The sequence below is a fragment of the Antedon bifida genome, chromosome 5 (genome assembly GCF_963402885.1).
Source record: "Antedon bifida chromosome 5, ecAntBifi1.1, whole genome shotgun sequence".
Lineage (NCBI taxonomy): Eukaryota > Metazoa > Echinodermata > Crinoidea > Comatulida > Antedonidae > Antedon > Antedon bifida.
The window spans coordinates 21300456-21321090 of record NC_136230.1 but is presented as its reverse complement, the minus strand read 5'-3'; the positions used below and the strand labels follow the sequence as shown (position 1 = coordinate 21321090).

At 32.0% G+C, this 20635-nt stretch overlaps 2 protein-coding genes across 5 annotated transcripts; both read left to right on the top strand.

Annotated features, from left to right (window-relative positions):
- Positions 1–752: 752 nt before the first annotated feature.
- On the top strand, positions 753–12047 carry LOC144843563 (DNA excision repair protein ERCC-5-like). 4 transcript variants are annotated; one of them, XM_078700394.1, is made up of 15 exons: positions 753–884; positions 1629–1846; positions 3078–3253; positions 3570–3688; positions 4114–4215; positions 4973–5165; positions 5814–7143; positions 7250–7421; positions 7811–7910; positions 8203–8322; positions 8939–9152; positions 9880–10024; positions 10354–10547; positions 10815–10897; positions 11136–12047. In XM_078700394.1, the coding sequence occupies exons 2-15, from the start codon at positions 1759–1761 to the stop codon at positions 11559–11561; spliced, it is 3462 nt and encodes a 1153-aa protein (XP_078556520.1). In that variant the 5' UTR covers positions 753–884; positions 1629–1758; the 3' UTR covers positions 11562–12047. The 4 variants fall into 4 exon arrangements, with proteins under 4 accessions (XP_078556520.1, XP_078556522.1, XP_078556521.1 ...); XM_078700396.1 differs by having other exon boundaries at positions 802–888; positions 1633–1846; XM_078700395.1 differs by lacking the exon at positions 753–884 and adding an exon at positions 960–979.
- Positions 12048–18368: 6321 nt separating this feature from the next.
- Positions 18369–20408, top strand: LOC144843549 (uncharacterized). The gene is made up of 3 exons (XM_078700367.1): positions 18369–18435; positions 19189–19434; positions 19732–20408. Exons 2-3 carry the CDS (start codon positions 19230–19232, stop codon positions 20367–20369), a joined length of 843 nt encoding a protein of 280 aa, XP_078556493.1. The 5' UTR covers positions 18369–18435; positions 19189–19229; the 3' UTR covers positions 20370–20408.
- Positions 20409–20635: the final 227 nt, after the last annotated feature.

Below are 20635 nucleotides of genomic sequence, written 5' to 3'. Positions count from 1 at the left end.
CCCGGGTATCAAGCGTGCGAGGCTTGGCTCAAATGAATACAAGACCAACAGAAAGACAACAAGTTGTTGATTGCCGTTACCATACCATTTATTGTGCACGAATCAACGTTACTCAGTAAATAAAGAGAACGAAGGAAAAAGCCCTGCAAATATACAAACAAGCGTTACAATTTCAATAACAATCAGTTTATAACTTCCACTGTAATACCACTATACTTAAACACACTGTGTACAAACTGGTTATCATTAAGAACAATACAATAATTAAACGTCATTACAAACGATTAATACCTGAATCAACTTGAATGATGTATTTACTAAATAAGAACGAAAGATCGTACAGCAATCAACCATTTCTCTATAAATTGATGTAAAGATTTGAGAACATTATTTGCTTTATTTAAGTTGTATGCATGCAATTTCGTATAATCAATTAACAGGCAATGATCCGTCTATCGTGTAATATAATTCGTTTTACTATACTTACAATGGTAACTTCAACAACGGCTTAATAATATATATATACAACACGGTAACGAAAATCACATCTTCCTGTGTTTGCAACAAAAGCTTTTCTGACGCGCAGCCAGAAAAACCAAAACATCACCTATATGCAAATGCGCCAAACACAATGCTTGCAAAACATCTAGAAGCAAGACACTTATATGCAAATACGCAGAACGCACACGAGCAACAACTGATCCATGACTTTTCTTTCCTCTTTTTTCGTAGGCGCGCACGGCTGGAGTCACTCGCACAACATACACACAGAAGGCAGCAAGGGCATTCCATACTCATACCAGCTATACACACTTCTTAAACTAACTGGGGGCATGTTTACGTTTCGTATACTGATGATGACACAAGAACTTGTATAAAAAGTGGCAAGTCTATCCATCTGTATTTTAACACAGGCAGTGTGATGAAGAGTGAATGATCTTACTTACAGTTACTTACAGTAATATAGATAAGCCTGGGGGTAACTTTATTAATTTTACTAGCCTAACCTAGCCTGGCATAACTATGGGCTCTAGGCCTAGCCTAGCTAGGGCTAGCTAGGCTAGGCCCCGCCCGGCTAGCCTTCTTCAGTCTACGCGCGGTTACAGTGCATTTCGGCCGCCGGTTATGGAACGCCCAAGTGCATGAAACGCCACAAAGAACAAAATATGTCATGTTCATTTCGGGCGACAGGTATGGCGCGCCAAAAATAACGCGGAGATTTTTTCATTTTCGTGGAGTGAAACTAGTCTAGGCCTATAGCATATATAGGCCTACTAGGCTAGGCCTAGTAACGGGCCCTAGCAGGCAAAGATTAGTATGATTGATTTTTTCTACTGCATGATACTGTCTAGGTGAAGCACATTTTTATTTAAAAATTTAGACTACAGGTACTCTAATACATGATTGTTGCCGTTGGTTGCATTAAAAGTGAGACGTTTCAACAAAGCCTAGTTCTGTGCCATTCAGTTTGCTGCCTGTCTGTATTAGTACTAATAATAATTATCTAAGCCTATAGCAATCCATAACTTGTATTTTGTAAAAAAAAATAATTGTATACATTTTTTTTTTAATGCATATTAATAATAAATATATTATTTAGTCAATTTTGTTCTATACAATTTTTATAGGAAGCTAAATGGATGTGCGGTAACTGAAATGCATTACACAAGACATGACTAAAATAAAGTGTAATTAAAACAGATCCTGGTAGATTTTTTTAACAGGACTAACTACTATATCATCCAATTGACTGTCCAGATGGGTGTTCACGGACTGTGGCAACTTCTAAAACCTACAGGGAAACCTGTAACGCTTGAATCATTGGAAGGAAAGGTGTTGGCTGTTGGTATCCTTTTAAAATTGTATTAAAAGTTGTTTTGTGAAAGACAGTTTAGAAATGAAATAGATACAATACAATTTTGATTGATGTGTGACACACATTTACACAACCTCACAGATTCAATGGAGCATTGCACAGTAATTTGCATTTTTCAGACCCATTTCCTACAATTTTTGACGTTTTGTAAAAATAATTCATAATTACTTTAAATTACTTTATTTTACTTCATTACTTTAAAACATTAAACCAGGTCAATCCTTCTCTTAAAAATGTACGTTTTAATGGTAAATTATGATAAAAAGTGAGAAACAATGTACTACCGAAGTAGCTCGCTAAGTAGCGAACCTGTGAACTTGCATGTTCGCGGTGTTAACAGACCTGCGTATGTTTTTCCGGTTGGTTTCTATCCTCGCTCACAATAGTATTTAATTTACATACAATTTAAGATAAGACTGGTTTTGCTTATTCGATTATTTAATATATAAAACGTATGGTTATTTTTTATTCATTTTTATATAAAGAGATATTATTCTTCACGAGTAGACTAATTTTTTTTTGCATCACCATAAAACAATATTGTAGGAGGTATAATGAGCAGACCATTACTAGGGTGTTCCTTCATGCGTGATAGGGCGATATTTCAAATAAATCTAAAACATTTACACGGGTTGGTATTTTGCAGTGTAAATACACGCAACCCATGTCATTCCCAGCCTAATGAATAAGGTGTGAAAAGGAAATTTATCCGGACATGACACAGGTTTGTTATAAGCTCGGCAGTGTAAAAGGGTATTAAACAAACTTGGCAGTAAAAAACTGTTTTCCAAAACTTTTACCAGGCTTTTTAAAGATATTTTATATAAAGACAGATCAGATGTTATTCTTAAGGCCAATTTACACAGACAAGCTGTAACGATAATAAAAATATAGAATCTCTGTTATTCCTTATGACCATTTACATATAATGCAGATACTGTAGATACAGATTCTACGTAGGAAAAGCTATGTGGTTTTCCTCTTACTGTTACCGCTCATCTGTGTAAATTGGCCTTTATATATATTAAGAAGAATAATTTTGTAAATTGCACAGGCAGATTTTTGAAAAAAGGTTCCACAACACTTCCGACAACTGAAAAGATGGTGTCTATGAAATGTCCTCCCCTCCCCATTTCCAACATCTTCCCCTGTATTGCATCTATTGACTGCATTGCTATTCAAGTCCTTATTTAGTCATTAGATATCAGCATTTGGTTACATCAAGCTGTACGAGGTATGAGGGATTCTGAAGGCAATTTGGTGAATAATGCTCACCTTGTCACATTAGTTCATCGTATCTGCAAGCTTCTCTATTTCAGAATTAAACCCATCTTTGTATTTGATGGCAGCGTTCCAGAGCTTAAGCGACGTACAATGGTTAGTAAGTGTAATTTTGCTTGTTGCAATTTATAGTTTAGCATCTAAGATATAATAATCATGCTTCATATTCAAGTATTTACCCAAAATACAGTAAAATTAAAGACAGTGGAACTTCTGGGTCCAGGAAAAGCTTTCACTTCAGGTTCAGATGGCTTCTAAAATTGTCCAGCTTATAATATTTCTTTCATTAAACATGTTTCGATATTTATTTCTCTTGGAGGATGTGCTTGATTGGTGTTATTAAAGTCATTACAAGTTATGATTATTATAATTGAATTAATTTTTGATTATGATTCTTATTCTGTATACATAGGCAGGAAGAAGAAAGAGAAAGGAATTAGCAATAAATAAAACGGGCCAAGCTTCAGAACAGATTCTCAAGAACTATATGAAGGTCCATGCTGTCGATACATATCTAGGCAAAAAAAAAAGGTTAGCAATTGCAGAGTGTACAGTACACTATGAACAATATTTTATTTTGCTAAATTGTTAATATTTATTCAGGCAAACGATACCGTTTATGATGTGAAGCACATGGCATGGGCTAAACATATTCTTATGAAAAGGACAATATCACTGGGTCTGCTGCTGAAGAGGAATGTCCACTATCCTCACTTAACTTCACTATGATTAAAATAATCACAGATATTATTCTAGCTGCATTCTTAACGTGAAAGAGCTAAACTGTTCCCTTCAAAGCCTGAAAATATAGTTTTTGTTTTTGCTTGAGAATTTGCATACAAAAAATATCATTAAAAAAAAGTGTTTTTTCATACAACTTGTTTGCTTTGTTTTTTTATGAAACTGAATAGCTGTTGTGTGTGTTTCTATTTTATTTTGTATTTTTCATTTCACAGTATAAAAAAAACAAAAATGCCTAGAGTTGACAGAAAAGCAGCTAGTGCACCGGACATGTACAACCTGCCACCACTACCTGATGCTTCAGATGATAGTTTCAAGTAGGTCATTAGGATTTTGTTTGTAGGTTTATCTCAATATGTTAAAGTGTTTGCATGTGAATAAACACTAGTATGTTTGTGGTAAAGGATGTGTTTCCAAACAAAAGGGAATAAAGTTGTGTAGAAGATGGTTGTAGCATTACGACCAAAATGCCAAAACAACTTACTTTTTCCTCTTTTTAGAAACACAAAATGAAACTGCAAATACTGCAAAACTTTACAAGTTCCATCTCATGAGTTGGTTTATGTTGAGTAGATAGTTATTTTGATTGACTTGTTGTTGGATTGGGTAGTTGATTCATTGACATTGGACTATATTGACAATTGGTTTTTCAATGATAAATTTTTTATTTATTTATTTTTATTTATTCAAATTCTCACAAAAATGTACAGACATAACATAAAAAAAGAACAGTCTACATTCAGTGAAAGATGGGACCAACAGGTGGTAAACACCTCTAGAACGGTCCAATCCCAAATTGCACAATGAATAATGAAAAGGTTTAAACATTATAATAAATATTTAAATGCTCATACTTTTACTAAAACTGCACTATAGATTTATGAATATCATAACAGTGACAATGACATACACCCTAAAGCTAGGAACAACTGTATTACATTATTGAGAAATGAACATTTAATAGCTACGCTGAATAACAGATCTAACATACTTTGTGTTGCCAGGGCATTTATATTTTTCAAATGCCCTTTAAATGAATACAGTATGTGTTGTCATCAATGTTACATTTATTAGAGATTTTGAAGATGACATCTGGGATGAACACCAACAACAGATGTCAAGGTTTACTGATCAAGACATTGACAATTTTGACATAAATTCAGAAGACTTTAAGGCGTTTCCTCCAGAAATACAGCATGAAATAATCGAGGAGTATCTAGAAAAAAACAAGCATAATTCATGGGCTAAGAAAAATACACTGCCAAAGGTTAGTCAAAACATTTAAATACTGTAGTAAATGAAATGAATGAATTTAAACAAGGTTGAAGAAATGTGCCCATTCAATCTATAATTTTTATGCGACAGAATGAGTTTACATTGAACATATTCTCTCAAATGTACAGTACTGTGATAACACCAAAAAAAGTGAATGCATAAACAACTCTGTTTACACCATTGAGTTATTATGTTGCAAGATTCAACACAAACCTGTTTAAAAACGAGCCATCATGGAAACGGTCACGACATTAGCCAGTGAGAGACACCAGTTGGAAGTTGTGGCTATTATTCTGTCACATACTACTAGACCGGTTTCATTTGAATTAAATTTTATTATATTGATGAGCTCTGATTTATATGATTTTATTTATTATTATTTATATGTATACTAATAAATATTTTTGAATAGATATAGGCCATTTTGAGAGGTCGCTGCCCTGTTCACATTGCTTCACTATTGCCTAGATGACATTCTAGTTATGTAATCATTCTATAATTAAATAATTGATTAATGCATTCATGCATTATACCCATCTATCTACCAAACAGGTCCTACAACTAAGAGCCTCTACAGTATAATAAACATGCTCATTTTTTTCTTTTCTCTATGTGTATTTTTTTTTTATTTGAAATACAGGAGGCGAATGAATTTTCAGATTTTCAGCTCAATAAACTATTAAATAAGAACAAACTTAATCGAAAGCTTGAAGATATACGTGATGAGATGAGTAGGAAGAGTTCTGGAGAAATTGCTTCCATTCTTGATGTTGAAACAAAAAGTGTAGAAGCACGAAGGATTGTGTCTGAAGACACCCAACACTACATTTTAGTAAAGACACAAAAACAAAAGAATGCTGAACAAAATCTTGGAGATGAAGCAAAACCATCTGGCAGCAAAGACATTTTGCAAGTTGAAAATCTTGCTGAAAGCTCTAAGTCTTTATGGAATAATGAGACTATTGGTGTTTTAGAAGCAAAGGAATCAAAGCGTCCAATAACAGCAAATGATCTTGAAATAGCAATGCAGGCTGTCTTTGACAACCAGAAGGCAAAGATGGCAATGAAGCAAGCAAGAAATGATCAGTCTTTAGAAGAAGTGACATCAAATGATGCAAGGTTAAACAAGCATGACATTATTGTAAACAAAACTGATGAGAATAGTTCTACATCTTCAGCTTATAAGGATCTGGTTCCATTAGAAACACAAGACAAAAAGAGTGATCCTGTTAAAGATGGCAAGGATATTGAAGTACTAACTGATTCTCAACATTTACAGTTAGATATTAAAACCAAATCTGTGGCAAACAAAATTCTGTCAGATGCTACCATATCTCTTGATGCCATAGAAGGGAAGGAATCAGAGCGTTCAATAACCGCAAATGATCTTGAAATAGCAATGCAGGCTGTCTATGACAACCAGAAAGCAAAGATGACACTGAGGCAAGCAAGAAACGATCGGCCTTTAGAAGAAGTGACATCAAATGATACAAGGTTAAACAAGCATGACATTATTGTAAACGAGAATAGTTCTACATCTTCAGCTTATAAGGATCTGGTTTTATCAGAAACACAAGACAAAAAGAGTGATCATGTTACGGATGGCAAGGATATTGAAGTAATGACTCAACAACATTTACAGTTAGATATTCAAACCAAATCTGTGGCAAATAAAAGTCTGGTATCAGATGCTACCATATCTGTGGCAGACAAGAGTCAATGGTTAGATACTAGCATTGCAAACACTCAAAATGTGGATGTTGGTCTAAAAAATAATAGTACAAAACAAGAGAAAGATATCGATCAAGTCAGTGATTATAAAGATAGTACAAGTATAAACCAAACAGATTGTGATAAGATTTTGAATGATGATAGGCTGGTGAAGAACCAGGAAACGCCCACAGAAGAAGAATTAGAAAGCGGAAGAAAAAAAGTATCTAATGAAATGGATAAAGAAAGTGACTCTGAAGGTATAATATTTTTACCGTTTCTTTGATCCTTACGAGTGTAGGCATTCATTTTATTTTCAATTACTGTAAGTATTTTGTAATTTTTTCTTCTTTATGTACCTTTTAGATGACTTTATTGAAGTCTCATTTGATCCAACCCAGATAAGAGGTAATGATGAACTTTTTCCTGCTGAAATCTTTATGGAAACTAATCCTGGTGTACCAGTTAAGGATGATATGCATAATTATGAAGCGCAAGATAAAGACGAGATACAGCACAAAATCAACACAAAAAATAGGTGAAAATGAAAGCAAAACTTGTATCATTTCATACTCCATGTGCTGCCAATATTAACACCTTTAAAAAAATATTCAAAACGTTTTGCTTTGTTGAGTTATTTTAAGAAGAACTCACAATCTGACAAAAATATGCATTCTAATATGGAAATTCTGACAATTTGAAAAATTACCCGATTCATAATTTTTTTTGGTGTAGATCGACGGAACAAGTAGCAGAAAAACAGTGAAATATTATTGTTCTAGATTAATCATTGTCACAGATCTCAAATTTGACTTGTTTGTGACATTGTTCTTCAAATGTTGAGAAATTTTTTTATTGCCAATACTGAAAAAAACTGTAATGGTGAAATTAATCTTAATGGAATGAATTATGTGTTTTTTTTATCAGAAAACAATCAATTGCACTACAGCGTAAAGAAGAAGAATTGATGGAATCTATATCTAAAGATAAAGAAAAGTCTATAAAAGAGTGGACAGATATGAATACTGTGAGTTACAATCCACATACAACAATCTAGTATTATTTTGATTATATTGTTTGTGATTAGTTCAACAATATTAGCCTACTCAACCTACAGAAGTAACATGCAACCACAACATACAAAGCTTAAAAAAACTTAAGATATATAGTGTTTGTCATTTATTGTGTAGACATTCCATGCCACCTCTCAACTATTTTATCTAATTCTGTAAGAACTGATACAATATTGGTTTTATGATTTCACTGTGTTTACTATCTGGGAGACGACACTGATTTGCTATGATATCCTTATATTTTAGAGCAATTTTAGTGAAATGAAGAATGCTCTTGAGCAAGAAAGAGCAACATTGAAAAGGGAGCAGCAACGCCAGCAAAGAATTGGGGCATCAATTACTGATCAAATGTATGCTGAAAGTAAGGTAAATCCATCGTCGACCAACAATATTTGGTTTTAGGAGATCTAAATGACTAAACATGTATGGGCATGGATTTAGTTAAATAGATTTTACTACTGAAATCTTAACATCTCTAAAAAACAACAGAATTATACATGTTGTTTCCATTGTTATTGTATTGACAAAAGTAATACAGTAATAATAAATAATATATATTCATGTCATGCTCAAGGTGCTCAGGAGCAATTTTAATAATTAAATTAAATATAATTCTCTTCTTAAGGTCATGTCATAATGTACAGCTACAGTATGTATACTGTAGTTGCAGTGTGAACTAGTATCACCATGGTAACTTCTTACTTAGCTCCAAATATGTTCTATGTTTTCTATGTGTACACAGGCAATTAGTGTACACAAACCTATGATTTACAGACCTAGTCCCAGAAGACTGTTTGTAACACCAGAATAAGTAATGTGTAAACATACATGTCACAAAACAGCCTTGTTTAACTCTCTCATAATTTTTAAAATATAATTGATTATTTTAAAAGATCTTGAAACTTATTTTGCTATTTTGAATTTAATACAACCCCATTATACCAATTAACTAATTTTATCATTTTTCAAAATTATATTTCAGGAATTACTTGAGCTTTTTGGCATTCCATATATTACAAGCCCTCAAGAGGCAGAAGCGCAGTGTGCTTTCCTTGACCTTTGTGACCAAACACATGGATCCATTACAGATGATAGTGACGTCTGGCTCTTTGGCGGTCGTAAAGTTTATAAAAACTTTTTTACCAAGGATAAAGAAGTTGAGTTTTATGAAAGCTGTAACTTTGAAAATCAACTATGTGAGTAATGTAATGTAATGAATATCAGGAAAAACTTTTTCTAAGCTTACAAATGAAATGTAACAATGTTAATATTTATACCTCAAATACTGCACCTTGAGGTTTTGCTCAGCTGTGATGTGTAATAAAAATATGTAGATCAAATGTGTATACGATGTGTATAAGCAAGTGTATTCGATGGAAATGTATAGACATTTTAAAAGCATTCTCTCACATATGCAAAAACATATCTCCAGTTTTTGGATATGTTATAGCTTACATGTTTAAATGCAAAATTATATAAATTTGGCATAAAAACACATAACCTAAAAATGGTGGCCATGGTTAAATTCAAAGTCAATATCTCGTGAACCAAATTAAGCTAACATTTAGAATTCTGACGTTTTAGCTTAGGGGCTCTTTGTGTACCAAATTTCAGCAAAACCCATGACGTGATAATGGAAATCATTGGTTGAATTAAGTAATGATCCTGCTATCTCTTTATCATTTTTGTCCACAAGGACATCACAGATAAAAGAGATAGGTAAATTGTAACTCAATGAAATGTGAATTTTTGATCTATTTTAAATAATTTAATTAAATTTTTTTAATTTGTATTATTCCTAAATTGAAATTAAATTAAGACATTAAAAGTAAAACTTAAATATATAACTGTAGCTATATAAATTAAATTTAAGAAAAAAATACTTTATAATCTACTGTACTATTATTTTTCATATTCGTCAAGTTCTTGATCGAATAAAAATGATTAATATGGGTCTTCTACTTGGCTGTGACTATACTGATGGTTTAGATGGGGTTGGTTGTATCACAGCTATGGAAATACTTAGCGAGTTCCCTGGTAAAGGTATTGACGGATTAAGAGACTTCAGGTAAGTTGCTCATTTACAACTGCAGGGGCATCATAGCAGGAAGTGGTCGCGGTCAATACCTTAATAGGCCATGGAAAATACATTGTTATATGGTTATCATCAGCTGCCAACGTACAATATACAGAAAAGTTATTGTTGAATAATAACTTTGTATTACAAAGCTTATTGTTAATGTAACATTATGTGTTGATTACTGTACAATCACATTTCATTATTAGGTTATTGTTTTTATTGAAACTGAAAAAAATAATAGTATATTTTTTACTGTATACATAATGCACAAATTATGGTTTCACTGACTTCGTATACATTGTTATTAATTTTTCTAGAGCTTGGTGGGATGCCAATTCTGGTAATCTAAATCCTCCTGTAGAAACCAAGATCAAATCACAGTTGCGCAAGCTTGATCTTCCATCCACATTTCCACAAGAAGAAGTCTTGAAGGCATTCATGAATCCACTGGTTGATGAGTCGACAGAGGAATTCTCTTGGGGAATGCCAGATCTAGACTCAATTCGAGGATATCCTTTTCTCATTTTTAGCAGTAGCAAAAATATATAAAACAAATGGCAAATTTATAAATGTTAGTGACCTGACTAGAGAATATTTTGACTGTTTCTATACAAAGATAAATGTTGCAGTTTCTACAATAAGTAGATTTTCTCATAAGCTGTAGAATTTACAAATCTGTTCATTTTGTATTGTGTCAAATCTTTTCTTACTCTTATTTCTTTGAAATAGCACAATGCTATTTTATAGTTGGTTTTTCTTTAATTTTCTGATTTCACATTTGCACTTGAACGTTTAAACTGGAACATAAAGAAAACCGACGAAAATGTTCTACCAGTTTTAAAAAAGATGAATGAACAAAATGTAAGTTTTTAATTTCATTTGCACCATTTCTTTGTTTACTGTTCTTTTTGAATATAAAAATGTTTTTTATTGTTAGTGTCTGCCATACTAAGACCCATGTCAGATAAGTGGCTACTATTAATGAATTATAACATATTTTAATATTGACACACCTTAAGTGTACATATTAGGCACTCACAATATTTTTCAATTGCTTTCTATAGTGGCCTATTAACCAATCTATCTATAATTTTCGTAGGTTCAGCGGCCAATTACATCATACTTTGGAATAGTCGCACATCAAAATTCAGACATTCAAAGTAAACGGCTGAAACGAGTTTTGAAAAAATGTCAACCGACAACATCTTACAGTGATAGCGAAGAAAAGTCGGATAATCAACAAGGTAAAAAGAAGAAAAAGGCTCTAAAACAAAAAAGAAAATCTGTAAAAGTTGATGCTGCAGGTGATACTAAGAAGACTACAACAGATTCTGGAAACAAGCAAGATATTAAATGTAAACCTAATAAAAGAAGAAAAAGGGGTAAAAAGAATGTATTGTACAAAGAGGAAAGTGGCAGTGATGAAGCAAACACTGATGAAAAATCAAAACAGACATATAAAAAAACATCAAAGGGTCAAGTGGAGGGACCAAATTTATCAGAAAGTGGAAGCAGTTCAGATTAAGAACATTTCCATCCAAATGAGACCTCAACATTTTAATAGAAAAATACATATAAATATAAAGTAAAATCCCCATTAGGGGAAGCCTTCGGGACCCAACAAATTGTCCCTGAATGCCCCTTGTTTTGTAGGAAAGTGTCTCTTACAGGCATGTTTCAAAAGAATGGTTTTACTTTATTTTTTTTATTATTAGACGGCAATAATATAATTAATTTATTATTATTTATTTAATCAGGGAAGAGTGAAATTACTTCACTCTTCCCTGACATATTATATTATTTATATAATCAGGGAAGAGTGAAATTCTTTCTGAAATAATATAGTAACGATTTGGAAAGAATAATTAAGGAATTTTGGATCATGGTCTTGTATTATAGAAATGTGATTCATGTTTGCTATCAAATAGTTCAATGAATTAATTATTTGTATAATGACCCATGTGATTCTCAGGGAAATATTCATTAAACAAAAACATTTTATAAAATTCAATTCTTTGTTTTTCTTTACATGTATTTCAATGTATGTAGGATTTTAAAACGCGGTGATGAATCCGCGAACCTTCTAGTAATGTCCGAAATTTGTTTTGAGTTATCTACAGTGAAGTAATGCGAGAAGGGCGGAAGAATTGTCCAATCCGTTCTGGTTTTACTATTTGTTAGACGCCGAAGGTAACGTGATCGAATATTTAATAATCGTCAACATAGAAAAGAAAGTAACATTATTTTATTTTAAATCAACTGACAGAGATGAAAACCTCCACTTATACAAAGTTGATAAACATGAGACAATACAAAAATGACAAAATATTGAATAAAACAGAATTTTGGACTTAAACATTTTGAAAGAGTCAAACACAATACCAGAATTACACAATACAGAGAAGGTTAAAAAAGAGAGAGTTCAAAATCTTGTCAAGAAAATATTATCAAAAAGCACTTTACGGTCACTAAGAGGCCTAATAATAGTCTTATATAAAGATAAAAGATTAAGGAAATTTACCGGCGTCCAATAATAACTGAACTCTGGTTAAAGAAAAATTATTAATTTTCGCGGTACTTTTTAGAATGGCATTACCAATTTGATCACAGTAAGAGGCTTTAGGGATGTTGATGTTCAGAAGGCTCTCTCCATGACATGCTGCTCCACCCAAAATCTCGAAAATGTTTCTACATTATATTCAGGGAGAGTCATCAGTACTATCGAAAAAAAAATTTCATAATTAAATTGATCAGAAACACCGTTATGGGACAGAAGGATAATTAGTATATTTTTGTTTGATGCTCTGCATCCAACTCCAGAATTATAGTTTTTTATTGGAGCAAATCTGGCTTGCTAGTGTATTTAGATGTTCTTTATATTTATATTTAGACATCATCTTAAACCCAGTACAATTTGAAATTGCTGCTTGTTAAACGGTTATCATTTTCTTCATTTTTCTTTGTTATGTAAAGCCTTCTTAATTCTTTATCAAACCACAGGGGAAAGCTTCTACGATTTTATTATAACTAAACCTATCTAACTTAAGAGAGCGAATTTGTAGGCCTACATTTGTTCGTTATCCTACCGTATAAATTAATACAATTGGTTATCTCAATTATTCCAGGGAAAGAGGAGGGGCTGGGTTTTGGGGTAACTGGTGATGACTGGAACTGTTAGGTCTACTAGGTCTACAATTGAAACCCACGTATTGTGGGGCGAATAATGGAGTATCAGAAGGAAGGGAGTGAAAATAGCTGGGTGTATCTTTGCTCGTGTGTTAGTTATTTAGACATCCTACAATTAGACCACTAGGGCTTTCAAGGTATGGTTAAAATCCAATTGGATAGTAACTCTGAAAACAGGAATTTAGAATCAAATAAACCGATTATTGTCCACTCAACATTGATACTTCACCAAAATGGAATTATTGTTCCAAAGTGTTATAGTACGGTTATATTATGTCTTAATTTTTAATAATGATTATGAAACTACATAACATAAAATATAACGTGACACTTTGGCTTTGTTTAGAGGGGAAAGTACAGTGTATTAATTGAACGATATTCTGGCGCTTGCAGGTGGTTCTCCCCATTTACCGATAACGATCTCGGTCAGCCACCTTGTATAGATTTTTTAACATTAGAAGACCAGCTTCCGACAACTAACGCCTGTAGTGTTGTCATGCGTTTGCCAACCAAGTATTCCATTGTGTGTGCCTAGTAGGCCTACTCTCATTATTTTTGTTTTTACGGGGCAAATGGAGTATTTTTACTGTGTTTGTTTTCCAATATAGACTGATGTGTAGCCTATAATGGACTAAACATTTTATGCAGGCCTAAACTGTATTTTAAAATGTACCATTGTTACATTACCTACCACTATTTTCTACTGTACGTGTAAAGGCAAGATGCGGGTAAAAAATAATTTCTATTGATCATACATTCCAATAATTATCGATCTAGGCCTATAGTTTCTTCTATGTTTCATAATTTTTGGAATTTGATTTGTGTTACACAAGCTTGTTGAAAATAAGCACTTTCTTATCAGTGGGAGGATAGTTCAAATTACACAGTAAAATCTATATTCTATTGTACAGAGATGTTATAAATAGAAAGGCATTTTTAAAAACTATGAAACGGTGTGGTTGGTCAACAGTGCAGTAATGTGAAGAGTGAAGAGTGTAATTTCACTCTTCACTGTTTTAACGAATACAAAACTTATTCATTATTTGTTTTATAACACAGGTCACCTACTACAAATTGCAAGAATACAACCAGGTGTGTTATAATAGCAAATATCTTTTAAATAATACAGTAGGCCTACTAAGGCGTTCATGACTAAACATATATGTTGTTATTGTTATCCGTGATGATGTTACTATAAATTGGCGTGTTGGTTAAAAATATTGTAAACAAAGCGGATCTCGCTACAATTTTAAGTTTAAAAACACTTAAATCTTATACATTTTCATTTTTATCCCTGAAAACTTAGTATTTTTTAAATTAAAAAAAAATATCAAGAGGTCAAGTGCTACTTCCTTATCATTCTGCTCTCATTGTCATGCTTTACTTCCGAATTACATTGTAGCCTTCAATTCCTCAGTTGGATTACGAAGGTCTAAATTACTATATTAAAATATGATTATGTTAAGAAATGATGCCAAAATATGAATTGTGTTAAGAAATGTACATGCTAATATGATTCTGTTTCGAAATGAATATGCCAAAATATGAATTATGTTGAGAAATGAATATGCTAAAATATGATTATGTTACTGAGAAATGAATATGTCAAAATATGAATTATGTTAAGAAATGAATATGCTAAAATATGATTATGTTACTGAGAAATGAATATGCTAAAATATGATTATGTTACTGAGAAATGAATATGCCAAAATATAAATTATGTTAAGAAATGAATATGCTAAAATATGATTATGTTACTGAGAACTGAATATGCTAAAATATTAATTATGTTAAGAAATGATGTGCTAAAATGATTATGTTAAGAAATGAATATGCTAAAATATGAATTGTGTTATGAAATGTATATGCTAAAATGATTATGTTAAGAAATGAATATGTTTAAGAAAATGAATGCGCTTAGAAATTAATACGCTAAGAAGAAAATTAACATTTAAAGAGATACGTTAATTTATGAAGAACACAATGAAAATGACAAACTTAAATATATTTTGGGATACTCAGATAATTTAATTGATGACGAGTGTGATAATATTTTGGATAGTTTTTGTAAAATATACCTAAAAAGAGCATGGAAATTTCGAAATGATTCACTGAATTCCATGACTCAATAACTATGTTATCTACATTGCTACATTACGTAAATTGAAAAGGGGTGGGTAAGAGGGTTGGTGGGTTTACGTAATAACCTGTGTTTAGTCAGGTGATTTTATTTAATACACTTTTACTATATTTTGTTTTGTATTCATTTGTGTAAAGTAATGATCTACTGTATGTATCGATTTAAATTGGGGGGTGGGGGTAGGATAGGGGTTGATAGTTGTTTTTGCCTTTATACTTTTCTCTATGTAATTCATTAATTGTTATATTTTATATTGTTATTGTGAAGGATGCACCTTTGTACTAAGTGTGCCACCGATCTAAAGGTGTAATTCCGAATAAATATATATATATATATATATATAGGCTATATTATGAAACTTCATTACGAAATGAATATATTTTTAGTAATAAAAGAAAGACAGATTACTATATTATTCTATAATTATAATTATTTAAATTAATCATGTATGATTAGTTCTAGCTTATTATACTATGGCTTACGGTTAATAATCCTATAAGTGAAACTTAGCTCAAACATTTAATTTATAAATAATACAATTAATTAAAAACAAAATTCACACGTCGTCACATATGTCGGGATTTTTTCTAAGGACAAAATTACAACTCCACTCCCAAAGACTTGTAATAAGACTTTGTTTATGTAGAGCATCAATTGTGTATATGTTTGTCTTGTGAACCTTTGAGGGTCCCTAATGATCAGCATAAAAAATAAATTAAAAAAAATACTGTATACGTATTACCATTTCTAATGTGACGAACTGTTCTAAAATAACTCAATAAATACGGTATAGTGTAATTGTACATGGGTATCGCTATTAGTATTTTTTAAGAGTAGTAGAAATTATAAATGTGTTTGTTTATCCAAAGGGAGAAATTGCATTTTAGCGGGAGAGCGAGAAGGGAGACTCGTCATTATCAGAGAGTCGGGAGGTGTAAAATGAGACCGGGTAAAGTTTGACTAATTCTACGTTCAACCTAGAAAACTAAAAAAATCCTTATTTGTACAATATTTTGCCAGGAATATCAGAATTACATTTTATGCACATTTATTGTGGACAAATACTATTGAAAGTACAGGATTATCGTTATTATAAACATGCACGATTCAAAATATTGTAATTTACTTTTTAAATTAGGTAATATATGACAGAAAGAAATTTAACGAGAAGACTTAAACGTTTTTATTTACAAGTTATTAAATCGAAATGATAAATCGCGTTTTTTTTAATGTTAACACACGTTCGCATTGTTTGAAGGTCGACTTGAAATATTGGGGGAAAATATTAAAGATGTATTGTCCCTTTGACTAATTCCAAAAAATAAAAAATAACAGATTTCGAAAAAAGGTGGGTCGTTTTGAAGTATCATAATAGTTATTAACTATCACCAAAAATTTGTCGAAAAAAAATCCTTTAACTGAAATACAGACGTTTTTTTGTTAAAAAAATAACTTTGACTTCCAGTCAAAGTTTTCGATCAAAACATTTCCAATAATAAAACGCGCTTGTTTGGCTACTCTGTATGCATAATCATAAAACTTCCTCACGATCTGTGTGAAAATACCTTCTCAACCGTGACGAGTTGTAAACGATCCTAATTAGCATATGCATAATGTGTACTCGTGGTTTGAAATCTTTGTTTACTTTCGCTCGCGACGATTTTCCAGACGAAATGTAATCAAACTAATTTACCTGTTAATTACGTAAACTTGTTGCTTTTGGCTCGAATTTTCGACTTAAAGTGAATAACTTTAATATTACTTTGATATGGCTAATTTAAATTTAGAATATTTTTACCTTCATTTTTTTGTGTTTCAATGGACAATACATCTATAAGCATTTACAGTGTGAATTGGATGTCAAAGTAACAAGTTTTTTTTAAATTAGGTAATATATGACAGAAAGAAATTTAACGAGAAGACTTAAACGTTTTTATTTCCAAGTTATTAAATCGAAATGATGAATCGCGTTTTTTTTTTAATGTTAACACACGTTCGCATTGTTCGAAGGTCGACTTGAAATATTGGGGGAAAATATTAAGCATTTACAGTGTGAATTGGATGTCAAAGTAACAAGTTGTATCGTTAACGAGATTCATAGCAATTGATTGAGCATGATGTATGTCGGTGTTGCGTTTCTTGTTTATTTTCGTTTTCTTTTCAACTCTTTAACCGCTGATGCAGGTGAGTTGTATAGTATTTATTTAGTATTCTTCATTAAATCAGCAAACAGTGAGTGTGAGAGGGTGTGATGTAGGGTGCCGACGTTGTACTTGTCGCAACAGTTTCTATTTATTTGGTAATACAACAATTAATAACTTTTAGTAAAACCATTCAATTGGTGATAGTAGTAGAAGTTAACCAACAATAGTGGAGGTGAAAACATCTAAAAATTTACAAATGGTGAAGCAGCAGCAAGCTTACAAGAAGTAGATAAATAAGTACGATTATTATCATTTCAACAACTTTGACAATTAACAGTAGAATTTGCCTATTTATTAAAATCGTAGATAAATTAAAAGTATAGTACAGTATACAATTTATCTGTGTTATTTTGTCGAAATGAAAATGCATTTCAGCACTCGTATCTTATAACAAGACAGTGACATCATCATCTGTATATTCAAGTTACTTGCCTGAGTATGCAACCGATGGAGTTGAAATAGAACCGTCATGTTCTCATACAGGTGAGGTCCCATTATTCTGAAGTTGAGACTTTTCGACGAAACATGTAGGCCTAAATTATCCTAGCTATTCGTTAATCATGTCGGTACATGTCCCTATAGTTGCTTAAAATAAACTTTAGCACGTACGTCGAGAACATTTCTAAAACAATTAACCTCAAACAAAGAGAATTCTTAATTTATGCCATGATTATATCCAACCTAAGAAACTATTCGCTTTTATCCGTTTATTATGTGTAAGCCCATAATAGGCACTGACCATGTATGTTGAATAATGTAAACAGAATGTTTTTTTTAATTAGAAAGAAAGATCGTCGGTGAATGGCTTGAGATCGATCTTGAAACTGACTACAACATATCAACAGTGGTTATTATTAATAAAATAAGTAAACAATGTTTTTTTTTCCTTAAATAGACCGGAATACTGTCACCATCCAACAATAACATTCATGTCATCTTACGCGCATGCCTTTTCACTCACTTTTGAATAACAACATCATATGTCAAAATCAACAAAACTATAATTATCTACAGGTCACAGTGACGGTTTTCATCAGAAAATTGGCCATAAGGTTCACAGTCAAATGTCACAAACAACATATATATTTTTACATTAAAAAAAAATGAATCAAATTTCAATGTGAATCAAAATAGGCCTTATTCAATATGGTTAAAAAATTACAGGAATCAATTTAGATGTTATATAAAACAAAATGAATAAAACAAAATTTGTGGAATGGTACAATAATATAATTCGGTGAATGATGAAAGATTATAATTTCAACTCGCTGAAGCCTATTTGTACCATTCCCCATTTAAACATTCATTATTTGTATAGGCCTACTACTGCACACCATGTGACCCACAATCTTCCAATCAAATGACATGAATTGATTTAGGTGTTATACAAATATCTTTATTATTGTTATAAACGATTATTGTTTTCATTGCTACCTTTTTAATTATTATACATATTGCATAAATGTTATTTTATTTTAACTTATAATAAAAAATTATTTTTTTCGGGGAGAGGGATGCTTTTGTGTAGGAAAGTTAATAGACTATATTATGTGTAGATGGTATATTCCCTCATGTAATTTATTATCATCATCATTTAATATAAAATAATCTGTGAACAGCCAGTACTTTGAACAACAAGCGCATTGTGGGTGCTGAGGTTATGATTACTGAAAGTGACTTGAAGACGGTAACAACTTGTGGTCAGCCTGTACCAAATGAAGATGCGTTACGCTCACCATTGTTTGAAATCACTTGCAACCCACCAATCAGAGGACGCTATGTGAAACTATGGCATCCTCATAAACAGGAATACATAACAATTTGTGAAATTAAAGTATACAGTGATGACCTGAAAATGAGTACTGGTAAGTATCTCCAGTGTAAACGGAACTGGATAATGGATGGGGTGCGATAGTCCGCTGATCAATAATCTAAATTTGTTTTCATTCGATTTTTTAAATGTTTAAAATTATTATGACGTGAAGAATCTAATTTAGTTTTTTAATGAAAGTAATTAAGATTATGCGCACACTCACTCTATCCTTCTAATTTATTTCTTCTAGTTTGTAATTATCATCACAATAATAAAGTTTTGCTGATCGTTGATGTGGGTTAGTTAAATTGTTCAAATCCGTCTCATTATAGTGTCCTCAATTTTACAGAGCCTGATCAGTGTGCGACTCCAATCCAAGTTAGTCCATTGAACAAGACTTACAACTTGCAAGACATATCTTGCAACATCAATTACTTAAAAGGATCATCGAATCTACAATTTACTACTGGTATTTATGGCGAGCAAGATGAAGCAGTATTAATAAACAAAGATATTGGTTCACAGATAACTTTACTGTATGGACACAAAGGCTCAACTTTTACGCTGGCTTTCTTTGTGTTCATGATCGACGGTTCAGAAAATACCTTCGTTTATTCCGATTCATTTGAATTCATTTTTGCTTTTCCCGCCGCTAATAAATTATATCACGTTTCAGAAGTAGCGGTAAATTACAACTTGTATGGCGAGGTTATCCGTTGCAATGTCATACGTTCTGAAGAGTGGACATTCTTTGCTCTTACTTTCAACGGATTCGAAAGAAAAATTCGACTTTGGCGAAACGGGGAGATTGCTTGTACGGCTGATACGGAATTCACGGAAATTAGTTTTGGAAGCATTGTGTTTGGTGGTGAGAGTGTAATGAAGATGGCCAAGCTACAGGTCTACCATGAGAGCCTTGATGAATATGAGATAAAAGAAGCGAGAGACCTGAACAATTTTATTAGGAGTAAGATTTATTGTCTTTAAGCCTGTTTTCCACTAAGCGAATCCTATTCTGATTGGTTGCATTTTGAAAAGATGAACATAAGAATATACGCTTGCAAAAACCAACGTTAGTGTAAATTACTTACTACTAAAAACGGGCTTTCGTAAATCGTCATTAGTCAGTTTTAAAATGTTTGGGCCTAATGAAATAAGATTTTCAGCATTAAAATCATCATCATTGTAAAATCATCATAAACGTAACAATTTAATATTTTCGTTATCCTTGTCTTTTTTGTTGTTGATTTGTT

Coding starts and splice junctions, on each gene's coding strand:
- LOC144843563 (XM_078700394.1), top strand. CDS start 1,759: ATGGGTGTTCACGGACTGTGGCAACTTCTAAAACCTACAGGGAAACCT. Junction 5,166..5,813: donor AGAAAAATACACTGCCAAAG/GTTAGTCAAAAC, acceptor TTTGAAATACAG/GAGGCGAATGAATTTTCAGA. Junction 7,422..7,810: donor AAAATCAACACAAAAAATAG/GTGAAAATGAAA, acceptor TTTTTTTATCAG/AAAACAATCAATTGCACTAC.
- LOC144843549 (XM_078700367.1), top strand. CDS start 19,230: ATGATTACTGAAAGTGACTTGAAGACGGTAACAACTTGTGGTCAGCCT. Junction 19,435..19,731: donor TGACCTGAAAATGAGTACTG/GTAAGTATCTCC, acceptor TCAATTTTACAG/AGCCTGATCAGTGTGCGACT.